This window comes from Carcharodon carcharias, chromosome 26, assembly GCF_017639515.1.
Source record: "Carcharodon carcharias isolate sCarCar2 chromosome 26, sCarCar2.pri, whole genome shotgun sequence".
Lineage (NCBI taxonomy): Eukaryota > Metazoa > Chordata > Chondrichthyes > Lamniformes > Lamnidae > Carcharodon > Carcharodon carcharias.
This window is the reverse complement of record NC_054492.1, coordinates 36,595,972-36,623,147: the sequence shown is the minus strand read 5'-3', so window position 1 is coordinate 36,623,147 and position 27,176 is coordinate 36,595,972. Positions and strand designations below refer to the sequence as shown.

The 27,176-nt window shown below is 43.2% G+C and overlaps 1 protein-coding gene across 1 annotated transcript in view; it reads left to right on the top strand.

Annotated features, from left to right (window-relative positions):
• parp16 (poly (ADP-ribose) polymerase family, member 16) overlaps window positions 1-8,446 on the top strand; it is a 29,227-nt gene extending 20,781 nt beyond the window's left edge. The window contains exons 4-6 of the mRNA XM_041175211.1: window positions 776-947; window positions 3,022-3,166; window positions 4,856-8,446. Of these exons, the coding sequence (XP_041031145.1) occupies window positions 776-947; window positions 3,022-3,166; window positions 4,856-4,997 (459 nt within the window). The 3' untranslated portion in view covers window positions 4,998-8,446. The remainder of the gene's footprint in view (window positions 1-775; window positions 948-3,021; window positions 3,167-4,855) is intronic.
• Window positions 8,447-27,176: the final 18,730 nt, after the last annotated feature.

Sequence of the window (27,176 nt, the reverse complement as noted above, 5' to 3'; positions counted from 1 at the left end):
AAAAGCAGTAAATGTGATGTGAGAAAAAGCTTTTTCACACAGCGAGTGGTTTGAGTCTGGAATGCACGGCCTGGAAGTGTGCTGGAGGCAGGTTCAATCGAGGCATTCAAGAGGGCATTGGATGATTATTTGAATAGAAACAATGTGCAAGGGTGTGGGGGAAAAAGGCAGGAGAATGGCACTAAGTCATGATGCTCATTTGGAGAGCTGGTGCAGACATGATAGGCTGAATGGCTGCCTCCTGTGCGGTAACAATTCTCAGATTCTGTGATTCTGAGTCTGTGCAACTAAGTCAATGAGCACTCCCATCTGGCAACATTCTCCTCCTCCATTCTCCCACCAAATGTTGCTTCTTTTCAGCCCCCTGCTTTATCCCTTGATGTAGGCCCCTGCCTGGCTTGATGTCAATCTCACTTACTCTTTTAATTGTTCTCATATTGAAAAATCTCTCTGGCATTCTCTCCATCTGGTACGTGCAGCCTTTAATCTTTGTACTTACAGTAGGCCTTTAAATAGGTAAGAAATAGATACTGAGAACATTAGTAAAGGAATGTAGACTTAGATAGAAATAATAACACTTAAACAGGTTGTTTGGCCCAACCAGTCTGTACTGGTGTTTATCCTCCATATGAGCAATAGCCTGAACCCATGTGTCTATATTGTCTTAAGATTACCTCTTTAAAAAAAAATTGCAAAGGTCATAAGAGTACTAGTTTAGCTTTGCTCAGTTGCTCTGAATGTTTATGTATGTTCAAAGATTGCTCTTTCTTCATAGACGTCTCTCTTTGGGGAAGGAACCTACCTTACCAGTGACCTGAGCTTGGCTCTTCTGTACAGTCCCCATGGTAACGGCTGGCACCAAAGTATTCTCGGACCTGTCCTTAGCTGTGTTGCAGTTTGTGAGATCATTGACCATCCTGATGTTAAATGCCAGGTTAAAGGAAAAGGTATCACTTTCTTTGAATCTTAGGATAAATATTTTGTAGATAAGTGGAAGCATGGCTGTTATACTTGTATAAGAAACTCCTGTTTTTGTGTCTATGCTTGCTTTCATCTATCCATTTAATAATTGAGTGCAGAAGATTAAATGGGAAACTAATTGAAGTGTTTAAGCTGATTAAAGAATTTGATAGGAATTTGAAACTCTTTCTTCTGGCTGGGGAGATCACAGCAAAGAGTCATGAGCTTAAAATTAGAGCTGGGCTGTTCAGTGATTTAAGGAAGCATTCCTTCGCACAGAGGGTAGTGGCAATCTGGAACTTTCTTCCCCAAAGAGCGGTTGAAGTCAGGTGAAGTGAAAATTTTGGAACTGAAATTCATAGGCCTGGCTGTGCCTGTCGTTGACTGCAATTTAAACTGACCACTTGATGCTGGAGCCTTTGCATCCTCCGGTCTTGGCTTTGGCAGGGATCCAGTATCGAGCAGAATCTGGAGGCCAAGTGATGAACATAATTCCAGCGAAAACATCCCCCTTTTCTCGTCATAAACTAAAGACATGCCCCTTAAGGTCTGTCTTCAGTTCATTGATTTCAACCCAAAACCACAGAACCTTACCCCCTGACAGTATTCACCCCACCCCTCAGACAATATTCGCTCCTCAGCCCAGCCCCCCCACCCCACCCCCCCAATCACCCTTGGCAGTGTTCGTCCCTCAGCACCCCCTCCCAACAGTGTTTGCCCTACCCCACCCACTCCCTTTTGGCTCCCATTTTCCCACTGCCCCCTCAACTTCTCCGACAATGTTCATTCCTATTCCCCATGCACCTCCCCCACCACCCGACAGCACTGACTCTCCCAACACCAGCCAGACAGGATCCAGGGATTCTAGAAGGTGAAACAGAAGGCAGGGGAGTGATCATTGTCAGGAGGGGGAGAAGAGAGAATAATGTTGGGAGAAGGCGGGGGTGGGGTTGAACATTGTCATCGTTGGCGTGGTGTTTGAGGCTTTGTTACTCCAGCTGATTTACTTTGAGCTGCCCTCCTAAGCAGGCTTTGCACAAGCTAGGAGAAGCTCTAGGTAAATCTGTGTAAAAGCCAGGGTAAGTGTAGGGCAAACAGCCCAATTCTCTGATTCTGGCTATCTGATCCCACTGTCATGGGGAATTGTGCGACAGTCTGGGCAGGGCAAAACCCGGCAATCAGACGTTTAAACTTGTTTTAAATCCATTCGTGGGATGTGAGCATCACTGGCCAGGCCAGCATTTATTGCCCATCCCTAATTGTCTTATACAAGATGGTGGTCAGCTGCCACTTTGAACCGCTGCAGTCTATGTGGTGTAGGTACACACACACACTGTTGTTAGAGAGGGAGTTCCAGGATTTTGACCCAGCGATAGTGAAGGAACGGCGATATAGTTCCAAGTCAGGGTGGGGTATGGCTTGGAAGGGAACTTGCAAGTGGTGGTGTTTCAATGGATCTGCTGCCCTTGTCCTCCTAGATGGTAGTAGTTGTGGGTTTCGAAGGTTCGGTCTAAGGAGTCTTGGTGAGTTCCCGTACTCCCCTCGAAAGTACAATGCATGTGCATTTGTTGGGATTTTCTCAGGATTCCGAGGTACATCAGTGACTTTAGTTAAGTCGTTCACTGCTCCCCACATCAGAAGATTCAGCCCGTAGAATTTTGTTAGGTAAGAGAATGGAGCAAAGGTGTGTAAGTGGAGTTGAGGTATAGATCAGCCATGATTTAATTGAATAGTGGGAAAGGCTCGAGGGACTGCCTACTCTTGATATTATATTGATCGCCTCCTGACATGTAAGTTTTGAAGCAAACTAATTTTTTCCTTGAAAGGGATTTCCTAATTATATTAATTTTATTATAATCTTAAGCCTCTGAACCATTATTGCAGCTGCGCCTATAGAAATAATATCAGCCCCAAGTTTAGTGACACAGAGTGACTAGAACTCCAGGGCTTAATGATGCATGACATTTACACTTTCAAAAACTGTTGTTTCTCAGTTATTATATAATCTGTTTTTAGACTTACTCCCATGCTAATAAGCGAATGTTGCCCGTTTGATTTCAGATGCTCGTGGCATAGATCGACGTAGAGCAAGGGTGAGGAACAGCGAAGGTGGGGATGTTCCACAAAAATACTTTGTGGTCACAAACAACCAGCTGCTAAGAGTTAAATATCTGCTCATTTATTCAGAGAAACTGCACCGAAGAAGGTAGATGCAACTTCTGTTAAATTTTACTGAGTGTTTCCAGAGCCCTCTGACTACATCATTGGACTCATTCTAGAGCTATTTTTTTATTTCGCCCCAAATGTACTGAATTCGACTGGTTTTCTTTTGCATACTGATCAAATTGAGTGGCAATGGGCAATGGCTAATCTGGAGTTTGGAGACAAGCTCTTTTAGGCTTCACTCCTGTCAGACAAACTTTGTGGAGGTGTTTTGGTTGATCTTAACCAACACTTCAGGTTAAAATATCAGTACTTGCAAGAGCTTTAAAAAAGGATTAAGTATCTGTTCATTGAATGCTTCTGTTATATGTAATATTTGTGAGCAAGTATGTTGAGGCTATATTTTTTCAAATGTTTGCACTTCATACTGACATGAACAGGAGGAAGTGGAGGGAAATATACCACATGGCGTAGACACCCATTTCAATTGATTAAACACACTCCATTCTGTTGAAGTGTTTGTTAATGTTGTTGCCCTCTGTAATACAAAAACTTGCCTAAACTGGAGCATTTGTTGACTTTGAGCAGTTCAGTCAGCCATTTATCATTTTACTTATTGATCGTTTGACAAAGAGTGGGTGTTTACACCCCAGCTGCATCTGTTTCGTTAGTGCACAGCTAACTGGATTTTGGGAGGTCAGGAGGCAATAGCATTGCTTGTTTTACAAATTGAAGGAACACCAGAGCTGTGCTGGATCAAAGGTGGGAGTTTCATTGATCCTGTGTGAGGAAAACTAGGGAGGGGAAATGTGGCAGTTGAGTGTGGTAATGGGCATTGGACAGCAGGAAGGGGGTACAGTAAAGTGGTACAGTAGGAGGTGTGAATTATGTTCTACACTATCTTTGGCATGCTAACCAATCCATTATGGGAAGAGTGGGCTGAATCTTAACACCCTGAAATGGATGGGTTGGGGAAGGATGAGATGTTAAAGCTTTAAAAATCTCAACCCAGTCTGCCTCCAGGTTTAGCAGAGACGGGACAATAGGTGGGCAGTCAACCTGCTCTCAGGTGGTGGATTGGCCAATTAAACATTTCAATGAGGCTGGCAGCAGCTGACTTAACCCGGTTTCCCCAATCCTCGGGAAATATGGTAGCTGAAGGAAGGCAAAGATGGCTTCGGGGAGAAAATAAATGCTTCTGCCCACCTCCCCCCACCCCAACCAACTGCCCACCAGGGTCAGAAATTGGACATGCACATGTATACAGCCATTTCCACTCCCATTAACAGGCGACATACCTATGAAATTCCCAACAGAAACTCCATCCCGCCCCTGTCAAGATTCAGCCCTATGTTTGTGAAGGCTACTGTGAAGGGAATGGCCTTTTCATACTTGAAGATTGAAAATCTGCTTTATTATTCTGTTAAGACCTTGAAACTCTTTTTTTAAAATTTCCCAATTCCTGCCCTTTTCCATAAATCCATCATAACTTTAATTTCTAAGTAATTCCCTATCACTGTCTTAAACACTTCAATTCATTCTGCATCTATGGCTTATTTTAGCATATTTCACATTTCTGGAGTTGCTTTGAAATCGCTTATTGTCAAATTTTTGATTTTCTTGAAAATTAGAAATTTTTTTCAAGGGATCAAAAGTTAGACACATTTTCTTTGTAATATGTAACTGTCTCTAGTAAGTTGCATTATAATTACTTCCTGTTTTAATGTTACAGACCCGCAAAACAGCCATCCTGGATCTCCCGGCATAGTTTTATAGTCATGATGATGCTGTATTTGTTGCTCCTGATAGCCATTGGTGCCTGTAACTCACCAGCTTTCCAGTATTACTGGAATCGATTTCTCGAATCAAAGTGATGAGTTTGTTGCTACAGTCTTGTTTACTGGCTAAAACATGGATGTGCACTACAAAACTTACCTGATGCCTTAGACACCGCTGTTACAGAAAGGCACAAGTCTGGACCAAGAAGAATTTAATTTACTAAAACTATAGACAACTTACTGTGCCAAGAATGTTTTTCAGATTTTGGAGTTTCTGTATTGTTCCACTCCAGCTCTCTTATGGTTGTATTTAGTTCTGATTAGCATGTTCTTTTGTGTTGTTTGTGGGTGATGATTGACTGTGCTAGGGAATGAAGCTGCTTTGTTTCCAAATTGCATCAGGCAGCAGTTTTCACCCCTGTGCTTAACGTGGTGCAGGTGTAGATTCATGTGCCTATTGCATTGGCTCCACCAATTAGTCAAAGCTTAACATGGAAGTGAAACCTTCAGTGCAGCTTATTGACTTAGACTTCCAGTGCATTGGAGGCAACTGAAACCATTGCATTTAGAGTTTACATATTACTGTCAATTTTTAAATTCTGACCTTGGCAGGCATTGGAGAGCAGACATCATTGTGGCCCTGAAGCGAACCAAATACAAAATAAGGGGATTAGAAAAACTTGAATTGTTCCTAATACTGTGATGTAAATCTGATTAACAGAAGACCTTCCAAGTGTGTTAAGATGCCTATTTCATACGTTCCTTACAGTAATAGTATAAATGTGACACATTTGGCATCAAATCAGCAGCAATGTCCCAGTAACAGGCTCCTTATTTGTTCTCCCTGCATTCTTTATCAAAAATTCCATGATGAGATCCTTAGGGAGTAAACAAGGGCTATGAAAAATAATGTACAGTGAATAATTTTATAATATACATTTTATATCCTTGGACTGAAATGTTACGTGGAGTTTGATGTTAGTAAGCTGTAGAATAGCAACTTGCCCAGTAGTACCTGCTGTATCCTGCACAGAGTGCAGTCAAGGCTTTCTTGCTTTTAATGTAAGTATAAACCCAAGGGTTTAATTGATCAGATATGGATGGCAGTTTTCAGGCTGCAGAGTAAGTTTAACCTTCTTTGGGTTACTGAAATGATTTCAGTCGAATGTTACTGCAGCTTTTATGGTTTTTATATTATAACCTATTCCTGTACTCAACATGTGGGGAAATATTTATCTAATATATATTATACATATATACACCTGATTTGCTTTGTGCAATATTTAGTTATGGAAGTAATACCAAGAGTAATGAGTATTTCTAGCCAGTAAATTTTCTAAAGTGTAATTTTAGATTTTGTCCAATTTGACCACACTAACGTATGGCATCAATATAATTGAATTAGGAAATGAGATGTTTAGTAAACTAATTCCCTCCATTGCTGTGTCCCAATATTGCTTAATCTAATAGCACAGAGCACACCGAAAATCAAATAATAACAGGCCATGCTATTCATCCAGTGCCTACTTGGCGTTTTAATCTACTTGGTTTGTTCTAGTTCCAGTTTACCTCAGCATAGATCACTTTCTATTTCTTAATATTTGGTTACCAGCTGGATATTCCTTGAAACTGATATAATATCAATGTTGTGACTTTGGTAGATCAGATTTTATGTCTGGTTTGTTTAAGGGAAACCGTTACTTAAATATCTTTATCATTTTTATTTAAAAAAAAGTCTGGCTCACACTGGTGAGGGGGTGGACATTGGAGAAAACTCATTTTGGATTTGGGGTGCTTGGTGGAATATCTTTCCAAACTCTTGAGTGTTTGGCACAACAGTCAGTTAATGTTTGCAAAAGCATATCTGTACTGGCTCTCTGCATTGTGAGTTGCAATGAAAGGCTATTTTTTATTTACCTTTCTGCACTAATTAAAAGGGGACCATATCCAGTGGCCTTTAAACTTATTGGTGTTACTTTCTCACATCTTTTATATTGGTGTAAGAATATAAATAAAATAGAACAGGAGGAACAGTAATCTGATGAGGGAAATTAAGTAATTTTCCTCTTCCCCTTCCAAGTACTGGATTGCAGTAATGTAGATTGCTCAAGTCTGACCCAGTGTTCCTGTGGTTAACAGGGGTAGAGAAATAGCACTGCATTAAGTATTTGATAATGAATATCTATGTTTGAATCTTGTGTTTCACCAGATATCCCCAGTTTTTTCCGTTGAGGGAGAATCACTTTCTATGTGACTTAAAGTTCCGCAGGAATCTGTGTTGGGGTCTCAACTATTCACCGTATTTATTAGTGACTTAGATGATGAGATAGAAAGCCTCATATCCAAATTTGCTGATGGCATTAAGCTCGGTGGCATTATAAGCAGTGTAGATGGAAGCTTTAAAATACTAGGAGAAATTGATAGATTTTAGTGAGCGGTTAAATGGACTTCAAAGTATGTAAATGTGAAATCATCCACTTTGGACCTAAAAAGGATAGAGCAAGGTACTTTCTAAATGCAGAAAAACTAGAAACAATAGAGGACCTAAGAGACTTGGAAGTCGATATATGTAAATCATTAAAATGTTATGAATGGGTGCTGAAAAGAATTTAAACAGTTTAATGGAATGCTGGCCTTTTTATCTAGAAGACTAGATTACACGGGGGTAGAAGTCATTATTTAACTGTACAGAACCCTGGCTAGACGACAACTAGAGTACTTTGAGCATTTCTAGGTACAGCACCTTAGGAAGGATGTATTGGTTTCAGAGGGAGTGCAGTGTAGATTTACCAGAATGAGACCTGGACTGCCAAGGCTGAAATTATGAGGAGAGATTACATAAACTGGATTGTATTCACTGGATTAAGAAGGATGAAGGGTGATTTGTTTGAAGTTTTCAAAATATTAGGGCAAACAGATAAACTAGATAGAAATAAACTCTTTCTGCTGGCTGAGGAGTCTAGGACTAGGGGGCATAGTCCAAAAGTCAGATTTTTCAGGAGTGAAATTAGGAAAAACTTCTACACACAAAGGATGGTAGAAGTTTGGAACACTTTCTGCAAATGGCAGTTGATCACGGATTAATTTTAAATCTGAAATTGACAGATTTTTGTTAACCCAAGGTATTAAAGGAGATGGGGCAAAGGCAGGTACGTGGATTTGTGTCACAGATCAACCACAAACTCATTGAATGGCAGAACAGTCTCAAGGGGTTACATGGCCTACTCCTGTTCCTACGATCTGCCTTCTTCCATTCTGGTTTCCCAAACTGTGTGCCTTTGGTGAGGTGCGCCCCACAATCACCAGTGCTGCTGTTTAGGCAGCTGCTGCATAGGACTTGCATTAGAATAGCTCAGTGACAACCTCCTGTCTGGATTAGAGAGATACTTGATATCAGTGCTTACAGCAGTCTGTGTCCTACAGGTCACTTTTGATGGGAATGCATCCTAGATCTGCTCCTCTATGGATTGAGTGTCAAGTCCTGTGATCACAGTTTTAAATTGAATTATGTTAATTGATAATAAAACAGGTTTCGAAGAACTGGATTATGCCTCATCAATGTTCTCTTGTGGGAATAAGTCTCATCATGTCAGCCTTTCTCATAATTTTATGCTTTATTAAAATGTTAATATTTTTATCATAATGAGAGTATGGAGACGAAATGTTACTTTTTTATATAGTGAATTTACACTATTTTACCATCTTTGGGAACTGCAGCTTCTACCTGCATTGTGTTCAGGCGACATCATGTAATGAACCAAATGTATTTTTAATAACTTCCTTCAACCTCTGCATTTAGAGCTACCTTCTACACTTTTAACTCCTAGCCGTGCAGTTACACGGCACATTTGAACATAATCTAAAAAGTCTGAATTCCAAAATTAGCAGCTTTTCTGCTCTTTGGTATGTGGCTGGAACAGTGAAAGCAAGAGGAGGAACCTCTGAATGCATGACTGTCACAGTGAAAATCAGGAGCCTTAAATTGAATGACGGAGACGAGGTAAGGAGCTATTTATTCTGAAGTTTCTTATCTTGGTTTCCAGACTGTATTTTGCACGTTATTTTCATAAGTTTCTTGTTAATGTTTTTATCTTGTTGGATTGTCTTTGGCACAGACTACTCTTCACCTGACTGCTGTCCAACGCCCAGGTGAATTACAAAATCCCCTCTTAAAGCTAACCTAATTTAGGAGCATGATTGCCTTGTCCTTTATAAGGTGATGCCTTGCCTACATCGGACAGCTTGACTGAAGTTGAGATTGCTGTTAGGTGACCTGTGGGTATGGGCTAATGCCCAATCATTCTTTAGCATCAAAATTCCAAACACGTTTACTTGGATAACGTACATTGTGATTTAAGTGCACAGGCTAATGATTGCAGTGCTGTGCCTTGTATCATGACACCATTTTCACAAATGTTCATAGTACGCCAGAGCTGCATCCGGCTTACTCACATTCCATAACACTAATACTCTACTGTGTATATGTGAGGTGTCTCAGTGCAATATTCTAAAAATAACCCGCCTCCTTTCTTAGTGGCCTGAAGGGATTTTATCGCAATATGAGTTGTCCGTCCACCACCTCCATATAATTTAGCATTCTCCTGATGTGTGTGTTTTCATCGCTGATACAATTTCTCAACATCTTAAAGATATGTTTGCATTTTCGAGTGAGAAGCTCTACTTGATTCACAAAATGGCCGTACGTTTGAGAGGATTAAACAAGCACTAATTGTCCATTATCTAAAATCAGAAGTTAAACTGCAAGGTACACCATTCATTATAAAATGTCTCCTGTCAGATGCATATCGTTTACAAGGAGAATTTTTTAGCATATTTTTGTATAAGAAATGTTTTGTTTTGGCAATAACATGAATCTTGTTTGTTGTACATTTTAAAAAAAAGTTTTGATTTTATTTTGTCGTGGCCTGTGTTTAATTCATAATTACCTGTGACTGATTTGCTGGCACCTGGTGTGTTCTGAGTGATTTCAGCATTACTTAACTTGAGGTAGTCACTGTTGCTTTCACTGGTTTGCTGTCTCGATTAGTCATGGTTGCTACATTTGCAATGGCCTTGAGCTGTTACTAACTATCACTACTAATTATTGCTCGCTCATATCAATATGATTGGCACTGCTACTTAGCTGTCAGTTTTCCTGTTACTGTCGCTGTTTGCACTTTATTTGAACAATGAGCAACAGTTTTTCTGGCTTTCAGTGCAATGTGCGTGATACTTGGGTGCCTCTCTGTCCCTGCCCTTCTATCTCATGTCTGACTTTCAAACTATCCATACTCTTTCCTTTTATTTTCTATTTTAATCTGCTCCCTCTTTGTTCATCATCCTTCTCTCCCACTTACTGATTCATATGAAATGCAGCTTTATGGAGGCAAAACTGCAACCTGAATTCCAATGTAAACATTTTTCTTCTTAAGGGAAACAGCTCAGTTGAGACGAAAACTGAACTGCCTTTTGTGTTTGTGCATATAAATGTTCACCTATATGACTTAATATTCAAGGACTTTGTATTTGTACATGAATGAACTCTACTTAAATCACTGAACTGTTGAGAGTATCGAACATGAGCACTAATTATTCATTATTTAAAGTCATGCTAAGTTTAATTGCGTGATTAACTACGTTATCCACCTTGAAATACCTTACAGTTGTCCTATCTCAGCATTAACTATTCCTTAAATGATTCCAGGGTGTTTACCTCCCCTAATCTATGTGGAAATCCATTCCGTGTGATACGTACATACAAAATAGGAGCAGAAGTAGGCCGTTCAGCCCCTTGAGCTTGCTCTGCCATTCAATAAGATCATGGCTGATCTGTTCACGTTTCGCATTCCACATTCCCATATACCCCAAAGAAGCTTTGACTTCCTTGCCTAACAAGAGTCTATTTACCTCTGCCTTAAAAATATTAAATTATTTTGACTGTCTATAAAGGAACTGTTGCAAACACCATGATCTGTCAGCATGCTTGCACACGAGCATGGGAGAGACCTCATCCTGAATGAGACATAGCCAGAGTGAGTGTGGGGATTGGCAATTTGGTGCAGAGGGGAAGAGGTGCTCTTTGCATTTTTTCTTTGCTATTCAACTTCTTAAATCTTCAGAGAGTGGTATTGCCCTGCGGCAGCAGTAGAGGCTACAAGGGAAAGGAATGACTGATAAGTAGTGGGTAAGGTCAGGTAAGTATTTACTACTTTCGTTGCTTATAGTTTAAGGTCTTTTTGTGGTTTATAGTTTGTATATTCTATAGTAAATTAAAGGTTTAATTTAAAGGGATAAGTCATGGCAGGAGAGCTCAAAGCCGTGGTGTGCTCCTCGTGCTCCATATGGGAAGCTGAGAACGTTTCCAGTGCCCGGGATCATCAGCAGGAAGTGTGTCCAGCTGCAGCTGCTGGAGAGCTGGAATGGCTGGGGACACTGTGGAGCATCCGTGAGTCTGAGAGCATTGTGGATAGCATGTTTAGAGAGGTGGTCACACCACGGTTGAAGGGACTTGAGGAAGGAAGGGAATGATTGACCTCCAGGCAGCCCAAGAGAAACAGGCAGGTAGTTCAGGAGTCCCCTGGGGATCCGGTCACAAATTGGTATTCCATTTTGGAGGCTGATGAGGGCACTGGTCCCTCCAGGGAGTGCGGACAGAGCCAAGCTTCTGGCACCACAAGCAGCCTGTCTGTACAGGAGGGGAGGAAGGGCAATAGTAATAGGGGATTCTATAGTCAGGGGAACAGATAGGCGCTACTTTGGCCGTCAACGTGACACCAAGTTGGTGTGTTGCCTCCCTGGTGCCAGGGTCCGGGATGTCACTGAACGGCTGCAGGGCATCCTGAAGGGGGAGGGTAATAAGGCAGAGGTCATGGTACATGTTGGTACCAATGACATAGGTAGAAAGAGAGGTGATGTCTTGCATCAAGAATTCAGGGAGTTAGGCAGTAGACTAAAATGCAGGACCTCTTGGGGTGTAATCTCTGGATTACTCCCAAAGCCACGTTCTAGCGAGCACAGAAATAGGAGAATAGCGCAGATGAATACGTGGTTTAAGAGTTGGTGCAGGAGTGGAGGGTTTTAGATTCCTGGATCACTGGGACCGTTTCTGGGGAAGGTGGGACATGTACAAGTGGGACGGTCTACCTCTAAACCAGAGCGTGACTAACATCCTTGCAGGCGGGTTTGCGAGTGCTGTTGGGAGGAGTTTAAACTAATTCGGCAGGGGGAGGGGACACAGAATGTTAGCAGAATAGGGACAAATCATAATACGGTAAAACAATCAAGTCAGAGGGAGTACAACTGCATTAAGCTTCAAGGGAGTAAAGCAAAACTGGATGGACTCTACTTTAATGCCAGGAGTATTACAGGTAAAACGGTTAAGGGTGAGGATTGACACGTGGAATTGTGATATAGTAGTCATCACAGAGACATGGTTGAGAGAGGGGCAGGATTGGCAGCTCAACATTCCAGGATATAGAATCTTCAGGCGAGACAGGGGAGGGGGTAAAAGAGGACGAGGCATTGCATTATTAGTTAAGGAGTCATTTACTGCAGTAAGGAGAGATGATATCTTGGAGGGGATATCAAATGAAGCTTTGTGGATAGAGCTTAGGAATAAAAAAGGGGCAGCACATTGTTAGGTGTTTATTATAGGCCCCCAGATAGTGGGAAATTGAGGAGCAAATATGTGCACAATTTGTGGAGGTGTATAAAAACAATAACAACAGGATAATTATATTAGGTGATTTCAACTTCCCAACATTAACTGAGATAAACATAATGTTAAGGGCTTGGATGGAGTGGATTTCTTGAAATGTGTACAGGAGAACTTTTTAGGTCAATATGTAGAGGGCCCAACAAGGTACGGCGCAGTGCTGGACCTAATCCTGGGGAATGAAGCCGGACAGGTGGCTGAGGTGGTGGTGGGGGAGCATTTTAATGATAGTGACCACAACATGGTACAATTTAAGCTTGTTATGGACAAATAAATAGACAAGTTGCAAAAAAATGTTTTGGATTGGGGGAGAGTGGATTTTAGTAAAATAAGGCAGGATCTGGCCAAGGTAGACTGGGACCAACTACTTGTGGGGAAATCTACAGAGGAGCAGTGGCAGGCATTCAAAAAGGAAATGGGGAGGGTACAGGCTCAACATGTTCCTTCTAGGGTGATAGGAAGGAGTGACAAGCCCAGAGAACCATGGATGACCAGAGATATTCAAGATGCAATGAGAAGGAAGAGAGGGGCTTTTAGCAGGTACAAGGGGAGCAAATCAGCGGAGGCATTAGTGGAGTACAGAAAGTGCAAGGTGGAATTTAAAGCAATTAGGAGAGCAAAGAGGGGATATGAGAAAGCTCTGGCTGATAAAAGGAGGGAAAATGCCAATATATTCTATAAGTATATCAATGGGAAGAGGATAACCAGGGAAAGAGTAGGGTCCATTAGGGACCAAGGGGGCAATCTATGGGTGGAGCCAGAGGACATCGCTAGAGTGTTGAACGAATACTTCACATCCGTCTTCACCCGAGAGAATGAGGATGAAGGTATCGAACTCAGGGAGAGAGACTGCGAGGTTCTTGAGCAAATTGATATTGGGAATGACAAGGTATTGGAGGTGTTGGCAGGCTTAAAAGTGGACAAACCTCCAGGTCTGGATGATTTGTGTCCCAGACTGCTGAGGGAGGCAAGGGAGGAGATCGCAAGGGCTCTGATCCAAATTTTTAATTCCTCTATGGCCACGGGGGAGGTGCCAGAGTACTAGAGAAGAGCTAATGTGGTTCCGCTATTTAAGAAGGGTTGTACAGATAAGCCAGGGAACTACAGGCCAGTGAGTCTCGCGTCAGTGGTAGGGAAACTATTGGAGAAAATTCTGTAGGAGAGAATCTGTCTCCACTTGGAGAGGCAAGATTTGATCAGGGATAGTCAGCATGGTTTCGTCAGCAGGAGGTCATGCCTAACAAATTTGATTGAATTTTTTGAGGAGGTAACCAAGTGTGTAGATGAGGGTAGTGCAGTTGATGTAGTTTATATGAATTTCAGCAAAGCCTTTGACAAGCTCCCACATGGGAGATATATAAAAAAGGCAAATGCAGATGGGATACAGGGTAATTTGGTAAGGTGGATTCGAAATTGGCTTAGTTGTAGGAGACAGAGTGTGATGACAGAAGGATGCTTTAGTGACTGGAAGCCAGTGTTCAATGGTTTACCACAGGGATCTGTGCTGGGTCCCCTATTATTTGCCATTTATATAAACGACATAGGTGACTATGTGTAGGGTAGGATTAGTAAGTTTGTGGATGACACAAAGATTGGCTGGGTGGTTAACAGTGAGGTTGAGTGTTTTGGGCTACAGGAAGATATAAACGGGATGGTCAAATGGGCAGATAAGTGGCAGATGGAATTTAACCCTGAAAAGTGTGAGGTGATACACTTTGGAAGGAGTAATTTGACAAGGAAGTATGCAATGAACGGCATGACACTAGGAAGTTCTGAGGAACAAAGGGACCTTGGCGTGTGTGTCCATAGATCTCTGAAGGCGGAGGGGCATGTTAGTGGGGTGGTGAAAAAGGCATATGGGACACTTGCCTTTATCAATCGAGGCATAGATTACAAAAGTAGGGAGGTCATGTTGGAGTTGTATAGAACCTTGTTGAGGCCACAGCTGAAGTACTGTGTGCAGTTCTGGTCACCACATTATAGGAAGGATGTGATTGTACTGGAGGGGGTGTAGAGGAGATTCACCAGGATGTTGCCTGGGGTGAAACATTTAAGTTATGAAGAGAAGTTGGATTGACTTGGGTTGTTTTCTTTGGAGCAGAGAAGACTGAGGGGCGACCTGATCGAGGTGTACAAGATTATGAGGGGCACGGACAGGGTGGATAGGGAGCAGCTGATCCCCTTAGTTGAAGGGTCAGTCACGAAGGGATACAAGTTTAAGGTGAGGGGCAGGAGGTTTAGGGCGTTGTGAGGAAAAACGTTTTTACCCAGATGGTAGTGACGGTCTGGAATGCACTGCCTCAGAAGGTGGTGCAGGCAGGTTGTCTCACACCCTTTAAAAAGTATCTGGATGAGCACTTGGCACGTCATAACATTGAAGGCTATGGGCCAAGTGCTGGTATATGGGATTAGGTAGGTAGGTCAGGTGTTTCTCATCTGTCGGTGCAGACTTGATGGGCCAAAGGGCCTCTTCTGCACTGAGATTCTGTGATTTATCACCAAATCCTCATTTTATTTGTGGTTAGATGGTAAGGAAAGTCTTGCATTTATATGGCAACTTTCACAGCCTTAGGTCATCCTGAAGCACTTCACAACCAATGAAGCACCAGCTGCATGATTATTTTCACAATTTGTAATCTTCGTTCTCTTGCTGAGGTAGAAAGTTAAAAGAACTTCTTGTGAAAATTTGGAGGCTTCAGTAATAGGACCAACTTGTGAAAATAAGTAGTTTTTGGACTCCTACATTTTGTTAATACAATGGTAATTATTCTGTAGATTGACCAATCTGAATCGTGGGACTAATGCCTTTCCACAAAGGCATATTTTAGATGTTTTGTGGTTGATATTGATAAACAACAGAATAGGATATGATGACACTGCTGGTGCATTTTGGATACAATCCTTCAGTATGTGGCTTGATGACAGCTTCCATTCTGAAACCTGTGTTTTTAGTTTCTGGTTTGTCAAATTAGTCTACCATATTTATGGTAGAATCAATCCTGATCATTGTACGTTGTTTACAGAAGCATACATAGGATGCCAACTGAATCCCTCATTCAGCCAATCTCACTTTGTAGAAGTTAATTTACAGTCATGTTTATTTACAATTTTAAAAATGAAAAGAGAGAACTGGAAACCATCCATAAGGGTTACTTGTACCCTTCACCAAATGCTGTTACTTGGAATGAATCAGATTCTTTTGACACATGGAATGAGTCTTTGCTTGTTCTTGGCTAATCGGTGAGTATTTTTAAAGATTTTTATACACCCATGAAGGTGCGACGCTCCCTCAGCACTGGTCTCATAAATTAGCTTATCTTATGATGCTGGTATGGATCGCAAGCCAAAAGTGTTTCTGGTTGAGCCAAGTTGACATGTTAAGGAATGTCAGTGACATTTTAATGTGCCAAAATATGAAGTAAGTACAGTAAACGTAAAACATAAAATGGTCAGGCCAAATGGTTTTCTTCAGTGTTCAAATTTCTATGATCACATTTTGATTTTGTTTCAACTATTAAATTATATTCATTTCACCCAAACAATGTAGTTAGGCACATTCCAGCAAAAATAGCTGTGAAAACCAAACTAAATTGGAGGTCAGAGCAGAGTTGTCATCTAGAGACTGGCTACTGGAGTGGCAACTGCCCATTGATTTTCAGGGATGATACATAATTTGGCCATTGTAAGTAGCTCATGTAAAATAACATACCTGGGAGGAATGAGAAGGTCATAATTGGGATGAGGGACAGGAAGACATTGATGTGTCAAGTTCAAGAAGGCAGCCCACTACCACCACAACAGGGGTAATTAGGGATGGGCAAAAAATGCTGGCCTAGCCAGCGATGCCCACAACCCATAATTGAATAAAGTTACTTTTAGTTGGCTGAATACAGGCCACTGTAAAGTTCTTAACAATACTCCATCATGGAAGTGTGAAACAGATGGCCTGTCTGAAAATATTAACTATTTTTGTTTTAAGATTTAATGTGTTTAGCTAGCTTTCTTTCAGATACTAAATGATAACTATCCAGCTTGATCACTCAACCCAAGGATACACAGAATGCTTGTTATATGATTGAGTTCTTTCATAGATGTAAACAGACAGATTATAGAAAGAAAATCTTTTAATTATACCATCATACAATTTGTGGTACAGACAAAACTAATGTAAAACTGTGCTCACCACCTGGCTCTCAAAACATGGCCACTATCTGCAAGGCACGAATCAGGAATGTAATAGAATACTGTCCTCTTGCCTGGGTGAGTGCGGCTCCGAGGGCACTTCAAGCTCAACATCATCCAGGATAAAGCAACCTGCTTGATCAACTTAAACATTCACTCCCTCCATCACTGGCATAGAGTGATAGCTGTGTGTACCATCTACTGCACTGCAGCAACTTGGCAAGGCTTCTTTGACGGCACCTTCCAAATCTGCAACCTTCACCAGCTAGGACAAGGGAAGCAGATGCATGGGAACACCACCACCTGCAAGCTCCCCTTTAAGGCACATACCATCCTCACTTGGAACTATATTGCCATTCCTTCACCATAGCTGGGTCAAAATTCTTCCTCCCTAACAGCACTGTGGGTTTATCTACACCACGTGGACTTCAGTGGTTCAAGAATGCGGCTCACCACAACCATCTCAAGGACAATTAGGGATGGGCAATAAATGCCAGTGATGCTCACATCCCATGAAAAAAGAGCAAAAACATTTTTGAAAAGATAACAAAAGTTGGTTAGGAGAAAACAAAAGCGTATTACAATTAGACTTCTTTGTAGCTTTGGTTTTTACTATAAATTCTGGTGGCAAAAAATCTTTGAGAATTTTGTGTGCAAATGGAACTTTAATCTAGAATCTAATGTTATTAGTCAGCTGGAGCCTGATTTGCCTACAATACAACAGTGATGACCTTTGAAAAGTACTTCATTGTTGGGAAAGTGCCTCTTGGATGTCCCAAGGACATGAAAGGTGCCAAATAAATGCAATCGATTTCTTTCTTGGCCCTGCTACAAGAAATTGATGTAATTGTATGAAAGGTAAAATGACCCTGGGATTACAGCATATGTTCTGGTTGGTAAAATAGGTTAACAATTTGTAGTACTTTTATACCTAATCAGAATCAGTCCAAAGTCATGTCTTGGGACTAATTTGATTTGGAAAAATAGGGTGGTGCTGGGTACCCATTGCCATCATGATAGAAACACCACCAGAATTCCTCCCTCCAATGGAGAACATGACTGATAGATGGTCCGATCAAACTAGGAAATCTATAAAACAAAAAATCTAAATCCTATCAATATCTCAGTTTATGTTGCATTGTAAGAACTACTTAGAACAGGCTTGGCCAACTGGTGGCCCATGGGTGTATTACGGCCTGTGAAACCCCTTGCTGTGGCCAGCAGAGCCACTGTTCAAAAGCCTGTAAGACAACCCGGTATGTTTCAAATGCAGGTAAATGAAATTCAAGATTTTCCAAGGGTCTGTTCTTCCAATCAAAGGCAGTTCCTTACCTGCATATGCTGAGCCTATCAAGAACAAATGAGGGAGAGAAACAGTCTCTGATTGGAGGAGCAGCAAACACTGGTGGCAGTGAGTGTGCTAAGGGCTGCCAGGCCCAAGGGAAGTGAAGCTGGAACCCAGGGAGTCAAGGTTCAGCAAGGCTGGAGCCTGGGGAGCAGGCCAGGGAGAGAGAGTGAGTGGGAGGGAGTGAGTGTTACTCCCAGTCACTGGTTTCTCACTCACTTTCATCACTACACACTTTTTTGTTTGCAAAAATATACTTTATTCATAAAATATCTTCAACCACATACCAAACCATTTCAAAATCACCATTACAAAGATACAATCATGTTCAACTTTTACAACAAGGTGCATCAGTACAAACAATGAATATTACAATCACTTGCAGACATTCATTTGGGGCTGTACTGTGGCAGAAAGGTCTTAGGCAGCGACCCTTCCCCATTGCGCTTTTGCGGCGGTTGCCCCAAGCTTTAGTGCATCCCTCAGCACGTAGTCCTGGACTTTGGAATGTGCCAGTCTGCAACACTCGGTCGGAGACAGCTCTTTGCGCTGGAAGACCAACAAGTTTCGGGCAGACCAAAGAGCGTCTTTCACTGAGTTGATGATCCTCCAGCTGCAGTTGATGTTTGTCTCGGTGTGTGTCCCTGGGTGTGTGTCACAGAACTGCTCGGGATGAGCCTCGACAGAAACCACTGCATCTCTCTCCAGACCTTCTTTGCAAAGGCACAATCTACAAGGAGGCGAACAACGGTCTCTTCCCCACCACAGCCACCTCAAGGGCAACGTGCCGAGGGGGTGAGACTCCTGGTGTGTAGGAAGGATCTGACGGGGAGGGCCTTTCTCACCACCAGCCAAGCTATGTCTTGGTGCTTGTTGGAAAGTTCTGATGATGAGGCATTCTGCCAAATGACTTTGACAGTCTGCTCGGGGAACCATCCCACAGGATCCACCCTTTCCTTTTCCCTCAGGGGCTCTTGAGACGTTACGTGCCGACCACTGCCTGATGGACTTGTGGTCAAAGGTGTTTCTCTGCATAAATTTTTCCACGAGGGACAGGTGGTGCCACACGGTCCAACTACTTGGAGCGTTCCGCGGCAGCGTGGCCAGACCCATCCTTCACAACACCGGGGACAGGTAGAACCTCAGCACGTAGTGACACTTGGTGTTTACGTACTGAGGGTCTACGCACTGCTTGATGCAGTCACACACAAAGGTGGCCATCAGTATGAGGGCGATGTTGGGCATGTTTTTTCCCCCTTTATCTAGAGGCTTGTACATCGTGTCCCTGTGGACACGATCCATTTTCGACCTCCAGATAAAGTGGAAGATGGCTCAGGTGATTGCCACCATGCGGGAGTCTGGAATGGGCCAGACCTGCGCCACGTACAGCAACAGCGAGAGTGCCTCACACCTGATGACCAGGTTCTTACCCGCAATGGAGAGGGAGCGTTGCTTCCACATGCCCAGTTTCCTTTTCACCATAGACACTCGCTCGTACCAGTTTCTAACGCATGCCCTGGTCCCTCCGAACCATATCCCCAGCACCTTAAGGCCATCAGCCCTGACGGTGAAGGGGACAAAGGATCGGTCAGCCCAGTTCCCGAAGAACATGGCCTCGCCCTTCCCACGATTAACCTTTGCTCCCGAGGCCAGTTCGAACTGGTCGCAGATGTGGATCAGTCTGCGCACTGACAGCGGATCCGAGCAGAAGACAGTGACATCGTCCATGTACAGGGAGGCTTTGATCTGAGTGTCTCCACTGCCTGGAATCGTCACTTCTCTTATGCCCGGATCCTTCCTGATGGACTCAGCAAAGGGTTCTATGCAACACACGAAAAGAACAGGCGAGAGAGGGCAGCCTTGCCTGACTCCAGGTTTAATCGGAAAGCTATCTGATTCCCACCCGTTGATTGAGACTGCGCTACTGATGTTATTTTAGAGCAGTTGGATCCAATTGTGAATTCCCTCCCCAAACCCCATTTTGGAGAGCACATCCACCAAGTAGGTGTGTGATATTCTGTCAAAGGCCTTCTCCTGATCCAGGCTGATGAGGTAGGTATCAACACCCCTGACCTGTACATAAGCAATCGTATCCCTGAGCAGCGCGAGGCTGTCAGAAATCTTCCTGCCCGGCACAGTGCAGGTCTGGTCAGGGTGGATCACCTATCCCAGAGCGGATTTGACCCGATTGGCGATGACCTTGGACAGAATCTTATAGTCCACATTCAACAGTGAAATGGGTTGCCAATTTCTAATTTCCTCCCTTCCCCGCCTTGTGCTTGTAGATGAGGGTGATAACGCCTTTCCTCATGGATTCTGACATGCTGCCGGCCAGGAGCAGACTCTCAAACACTTCATCACTACACACACAACCCCCCATACCCACTCACAGTGCATGAGGATGAGTGAGTGAGCAAGGACACACACACACACACACACTCTCACACTATGGTCACTTTTATTACTGGTTTTAATGTAACCATTTATTGTTATGACATTGCCTTACATTTGCTCCAGAATTGTTTCTTTTAATACTTCAACTTTTATTTTGAAATTCAGTTTATTGTTGTGCCAAACCTTGTCTTTCCGAAATTTGCTCATCAGCTCTTTGCATGAGAAAAAATACAAATATGTCTCCCTTCCCCCGAGCGGAAAGGTTGGACAAGCCTGATTTAGAAATAGTGATGAACGGGCAGCAAAGTGCCTAGGTGGTCTCATTATAGGCAAATCTTGATAATAGACCCCTATTCACCCTTCTTCTATTCCTGCTATTAGGAGTCGTGATTCATGATCTTGTGATTTTAACTGAGCAGTTGCCTGAATAAAGAGTTTTTTATTCAGCATTTGAATGCATAAGGATGTGACAAAGGTGCATTTTAATCACACCAAAGCAGATTGTTTCGGGGGGGGGATAATGGAATTGGACCCTCCTTGTTCATGTCCATCACTGTCTCCTAAAGGCTCTGATTTCAAAGGAACTTTTGTATCCTATGTTGTACAAGAAGTGCTTTACTATCTATAAGCTCTCTCTAATTATTTATCTGCCTTTCATTCCCAGCAAATCATTCAGGTTTAATTGGATCTCCCTTGTGAAATAACAGCTTTGGTAGCTTTTACTGCCTGCAGCTACGCAGCTTGTACATGTGATTTCTTCATTTGGTAAAATATCAACAGTTGAAAGTGATGCTTGGAATGCGTCTGGAGTTGTGGGGTGCCTTGCATTGGAGGCCCATTCACTCACTCACCCTAAGCCCCCTCAGCCTGATTAATCTCGGTACAATGTTGAATGGGCAGGTCCTAACATTCCAGCGCCTGCCACAGAAACTGCTCGTTGCTTCAACTCAGCCTCGAATGGAACTCCTCGCTCCTCGTCCTGATTCACTGAGCCCTAAGACCCCAGACTAGCTGAACTGAATCAAAACCAGAATTAGCTGGAAAAACTCAGCAGGTCTGGCAGCATCGGCGGAGAAGAAAAGAGTTGACGTTTCGAGTCCTCATGACCCTTCGACAGAACTTGAGTTTTTCCAGGTAATTCTGTTTTTGTTTTGGATTTCCAGCATCCGCAGTTTTTTTGGTTTTATAGCTGAACTGAATTCCTGTTTTCACTCCAGTTTTGCCTTATCAATACTTTTCCACTGTCTTATTAAGAGGATCTTTGTAAAATATCCAACGTTTTTTCACACCTCCCATTTTGGAAAACTTCTCCACCCCCACCAATGCCCAGAGTGATTTTTCCTACTTTAATAAATTCAGTGACAGGCTTTTTGGTGATTCTAAAAATAAAGGTTATTTATTATCGCACTCTTGCCCTGGATGTTTAAAATGCAATGTCTCAATCACTCGTCTCACTCACAATATCTCACACACAAAGATTAGATACAGGTGAAGTTAAAGGGGTAACTATAAAAAAATGGAATTTGTTACTCAGTTTCCAAGTTGATGCAGGCCTGATGGCATCTTAGTTGAGCTGATACTTCAGTTGGAGTGACTCCAACTAGAAATAACGACTAGAAACACAGGAGTCTCATGAATCTGTGAAGCCTCTTATAGATCAATAGCCAGGGTATTAGTTCTCAGGTGGACTTGGAAGCTGGAACAAGTACAGCACTTTGGCTACATCAGAAGTCTTCCAGATGTGTTCTACTGTTTCAAATATTTCTGGTGTATTAAGTGTTTCTGTGCTGGATTTGCTTTGTTCAGAATATTTTAAACTGCAGCCCCTCCAAGTTGGTTTCAGTCTCATGACTGCAGGGTTGACAATTCTGGTGTCCAGACCACCACACAATACAATGGCAGTTGACAATCATCATTCACTCTTATCTCTGCCCCAAATTGAACTCAGATAGTCCCCTTTGTTCAAAGTGGCACTAGGACATCAGCAGTATAGAGATCCCATTTGATTTCCATCAAGCCATTGTTTCCAGGACTGTCACTGACCTCATCTCCTCTGGGGATCTTCCTCCCACAGCTTCCAACCTGATAGTCGCCCAACGGCCCGCTTCTACCTCCTACCCAAAATCCACAAACTGTCCCGGTAGACCGATCGTGTCAGCTTGCTCCTGCCCCACAGAATTCATTTCTCGTTATCTTGACACCCTTCTCTCTCCCCTTGTCCAGTCCCTTCCCACCTACATCCGTGATTCCTCTGACACCTTACGTCATATCAACAATTTCCAGTTCCCTGGCCCCAACCACTTCCTCTTCACCATGGACGTCCAATCCCTCTACACCTCCATCCCCCACCAGGATGGTCTGAGGGCCCTTAGCTTCTTCCTCGAACAGAGGCCCGAACAATCCCCATCCACCACTACTCTCCTCCATCTGGCTGAACTTGTTCTCACACTGAACAATTGCTCCTTCAACTCCTCTCAATTCCTCCAAATAAAAGGTGTGGCTATGGGTACCCGCATGGGCCCCAGCTATGCCTGTCTCTTTAAGGGGTATGTGGAACATTCCTTGTTCCAGTCCTACTCCGGCCCCCTTCCACAACTCTTTCTCCGGTACATCGATGATTACTTCGGTGCTGCTTCATGCTCTCGTCAGGACTTGGAAAAATTTATTAATTTTGCTTCCAATCTTCACCCCTCCATCATTTTCACGTGGTCCATCTCTGACACTTCCCTTTCTTGACCTCTCTTGTCTCAATCTCTGGTGATAGACTGTCCACCAATATCCATTACAAACCCACCGACTCCCACAGCTACCTCGACTACAGCTCCTCACACCCCGCTTCCTGTAAGGACTCCATCCCATTCTCTCAGTTCCTTCGCCTCCGTCGCATCTGTTCCGATGATGCTACCTTCAAAAACAGTTCCTCTGACATGTCCTCCTTCCTTAACCGAGGTTTTCCACCCACAGTCGTTGACAGGGCCCTCAACTGTGTCCGGCAGGGAGATGGTGGCATAGTGGTATTGTCACTGGACTGGTAATCCAGCAACCTGGGTTTGAATCCCACCATGGCAGGTGGTGGAAATTCAATAAAAACCTGGAATTTAAAGCTTGATGATGACCTTGAAACTATTGTTGTAAAAACCCATCTCCCGCGCATCCGCCCTCACGCCTTCCCCTCCCTCCCAGAAACATGATAGGGTCCCCCTTGTCCTCACTTATCACCCCACCAGCCTCCGCATTTAAAGGATCATCCTCCGCCATTTCCGCCAACTCCAGCATGATGCCACCACCAAACATATCTTCCCTTCACACCCCTGTCGGCATTCCGTAGGGATCGTTCCCTCCGGGACACCCTGGTCCACTCCTCCAACACCCCCTACTCCTCAACCCCTTCCTATGGCACCACCCCATGCCCACGCAAAAGATGTAACACCTGCCCCTTCACTTCCTCTCTCCTCACCGTCCAAGGGCCCAAACACTCCTTTCAAGTGAAGCAGCATTTCACTTGCATTTCCCCCAACTTAGTCTACTGCATTTGTTGCTCCCAATGTGGTCTCCTCTACATTGGAGAGACCAAATGTAAACTGGGCGACTGCTTTGCAGAACACCTGCGGTCTGTCCGCAAGAATGACCCAAACCTCCCTGTCGCTTGCCATTTCAACACTCCACCCTGCTCTCTTGCCCACATGTCTGTCCTTGGCTTGCTGCATTGTTCCAGTGAAGCCCAACGCAAACTGGAGGAACAACACCTCATCTTCCGACTAGGCACTTTACAGCCTTTCGGACTGAATATTGAATTCAACAACTTTAGGTCTTGAGCTCCCTCCTCCATCCCCACCCCCTTTTTGTTTCTTCCCCCTTCCTTTTGTTTTTTCCAATAAATTATATAGATTTTTCTTTTCCCACCTATTTCCATTATTTTTAAATATTTTTAAATCTTTTATGCTCTCCCCACCCCCACTAGAGCTATACCTTGAGTGCCCTACAATCCATTCTTAATTAGCACATTCGTTTAGATAACATCACCAGCTTTAACACCTATGTGTTCTTTTGTTCTGTTGTCTGTGACATCTTTTGATGATCTGCTTCTATCACTGCTTGTTTGTCCCTACAACCACACCACCCCCCCTCCACTTCTCTCCCCCACCCAAACCCAACCCCCCTAAACACACCTTAAACCAGCTTATATTTCACCCCTTCCTTGGATTCACCTAGTTCTGTTGAAGGGTCATGAGGACTCGAAACGTCAACTCTTTTCTTCTCTGCCGATGCTGCCAGACCTGCTGAGTTTTTCCAGGTAATTCTGTTTTTGTTAAGGAAATAATTCTCTCACATATGATAGATTTTCAGGCTGTCAGTTGGCATTGACCTTTTTTTAAAAAAAAAATATTCTTGCAAGGGATGTGGATGTCGCTCGCTAGGCCAGCATTTACTGCCCATGCCTAATTGCTCTTGAAGATGGTGGTGAGTTGCTGTCTTGAACTGCTGCAGTCCATGTGATATGGGTACACCCATATCACATTAGGAAGGGGGTTCCAGGATTTTGACCTAGCGACAGTGAAGGAGTAGCAATATAGTTCCAAGTCTGGGTGGTGTGTGGTTGGAGGGGAGCTTGCAAATGGCAGTGTTCCCATGCATCTGCTGCCTTTGTCCTTCTAGGTGGTAGAGGTCATGGGTTTGGAAGGTACTGTCGAAGAAGCTTTAGTTAGTTGCTACAATCCATTTTGTAGATGTTACACACTGCTGCCACTGTGCATCAGTGGTGGAGGGATTGAATGTTTAAGGTAGTGGATGAGGTGCCAATCAAATGCACTGCTTTGTCCTGGACGGTGTCGAGCTTCTTGAGGGTTGTAGGAGCATCCAGACAAGTGGAGAGTATTCCATCACACTCCTGTCTTGTGCCTTGTAGATGGTGGACAGGCTTTGGGGAGTCAGGAACTGAGTTACTTACCACAGGATTCCTAGTCTCTGACCTACTCTTGTAGCCACTATTTATAAGGCTGGCCCAGTTCAGTTTCTGGTCAATGGTAACCCCCAGGATGTTGATAGTGGGGGATTCAGTGATGGCAATGCCACGGAATGTCAAGGGGAGATTTAGATTTTCTCTTGTTAGAGATGGTCATTTCCTGGCATTTGTGTGGTGCAAATGTTATTTGCCATTTATCAGCCCAAGCCTGAATGTTGTCTAGATCTTGCTGAATATGAACACGGGCTGCTTCAGTATCTGAGGAGTTGCAAATGGTACTGAATATTGTGCAATCAGCGAACTTCCCCACTTCTGACCCTATGATGGAGAGAAGGTCATTAAAGCAGCTGAAGATGGTTGGGCGTAGGACACTACCCTGAAGAACTACTGCAGCGATATCCTGGGACTGGGATGATTGACTTCCGACAACCACAACTATCTTCCTTTGTGCTAGATGCGACTTCAGCCAGTGGAGAGTTTTTCCCTGATTCCCATTTACTCTGGTTTTGCTAGGGCTCCTTTATGCCATACTCGGTCAAATGCTGCCTTGATATCAAAGGCAGTCACTCTCACCCCACCTCTTGAGTTCAGCTTTTTTGTCTGTGATTGGACCAAAGCTGTAATAATCAGGAGCTGAGTGGGCCTGGTGAAACCCAAGCTGAGCCTCAGTGAGCAGGTTATTGCTGGGTCAATACTGCTTGATAGGAGTGTCAGTTACACCTTCTATCACTTTGATGATGATACACTGAAGGGACAGTAATTGGCCAGGTTGGATTTGTCCACAAAAAGCAGGACAGGACATCCCTGGGCAATTTCCACATTTCTGGGTAGATGTCAGTGTTCCAGTGTACTGAAACAGCTTGACTAGGGGCATGGCAAGTTCTGGAGCACAAGTCTTCAGTACTATTGCCAAGAATGTTGTCAGAGCTCAAATGCTTTGCAGAATCCAGTGTTTTCAAGTGTTTCTTGATATTACCTGGAGTGAATTGAATCAGTACGTTCATACTGACCTATTTTGTGATAGTAAAATGAGGTTTAAAAATTGACATTTTTAAAAAAGATTATTAATTCTTGGAATGCAGGCATTGCAGTATATTCAAAAGCAATGGGATAATGTTGAACCTATACAAGACCTGAGGTTGCAGTTGGAATATTGTACATGTTTGTGGACATCCTGTGGATGACTTTAGTAGAGGACAGTGAGGCCCAATATGTTTAATGTGACTGAGCAAGGTCTGCTGACAGATAGAAAAATGTCAAACTAGCAATCAACTCTTGTTTCAGTTGGGCACACCATCATGTATCTTCTCAGTTTCTAAATCAGAGATCACGTTTCACCCCGATCTCTGTTACAAGGCTGCTGACCATGGCTACACAAGGAGTGATTTTCACTTTGATTGTGCAAAATGTGCAAAATTTCAATTTATTGTTTCCCCTCCCCTGTTACATGGTTGATTATAAAAGTAATGGAAGAGATGTCACATGGATTCACTACCTTTATTACCAGGGATGAAATGGCCATGGTTAGGAAGAGAGACATGAAAAGCTACGGGTTTTTTTGCTGTTGCTAAAAAGTGACCTGATCGAGAAACAAAATACTGCAGATGTTGGAAATCTGAAATATAAACAGAAAATGCTGGAAACTCTCAACAGGTCAGGTAGTGTCTGGACGGAGGA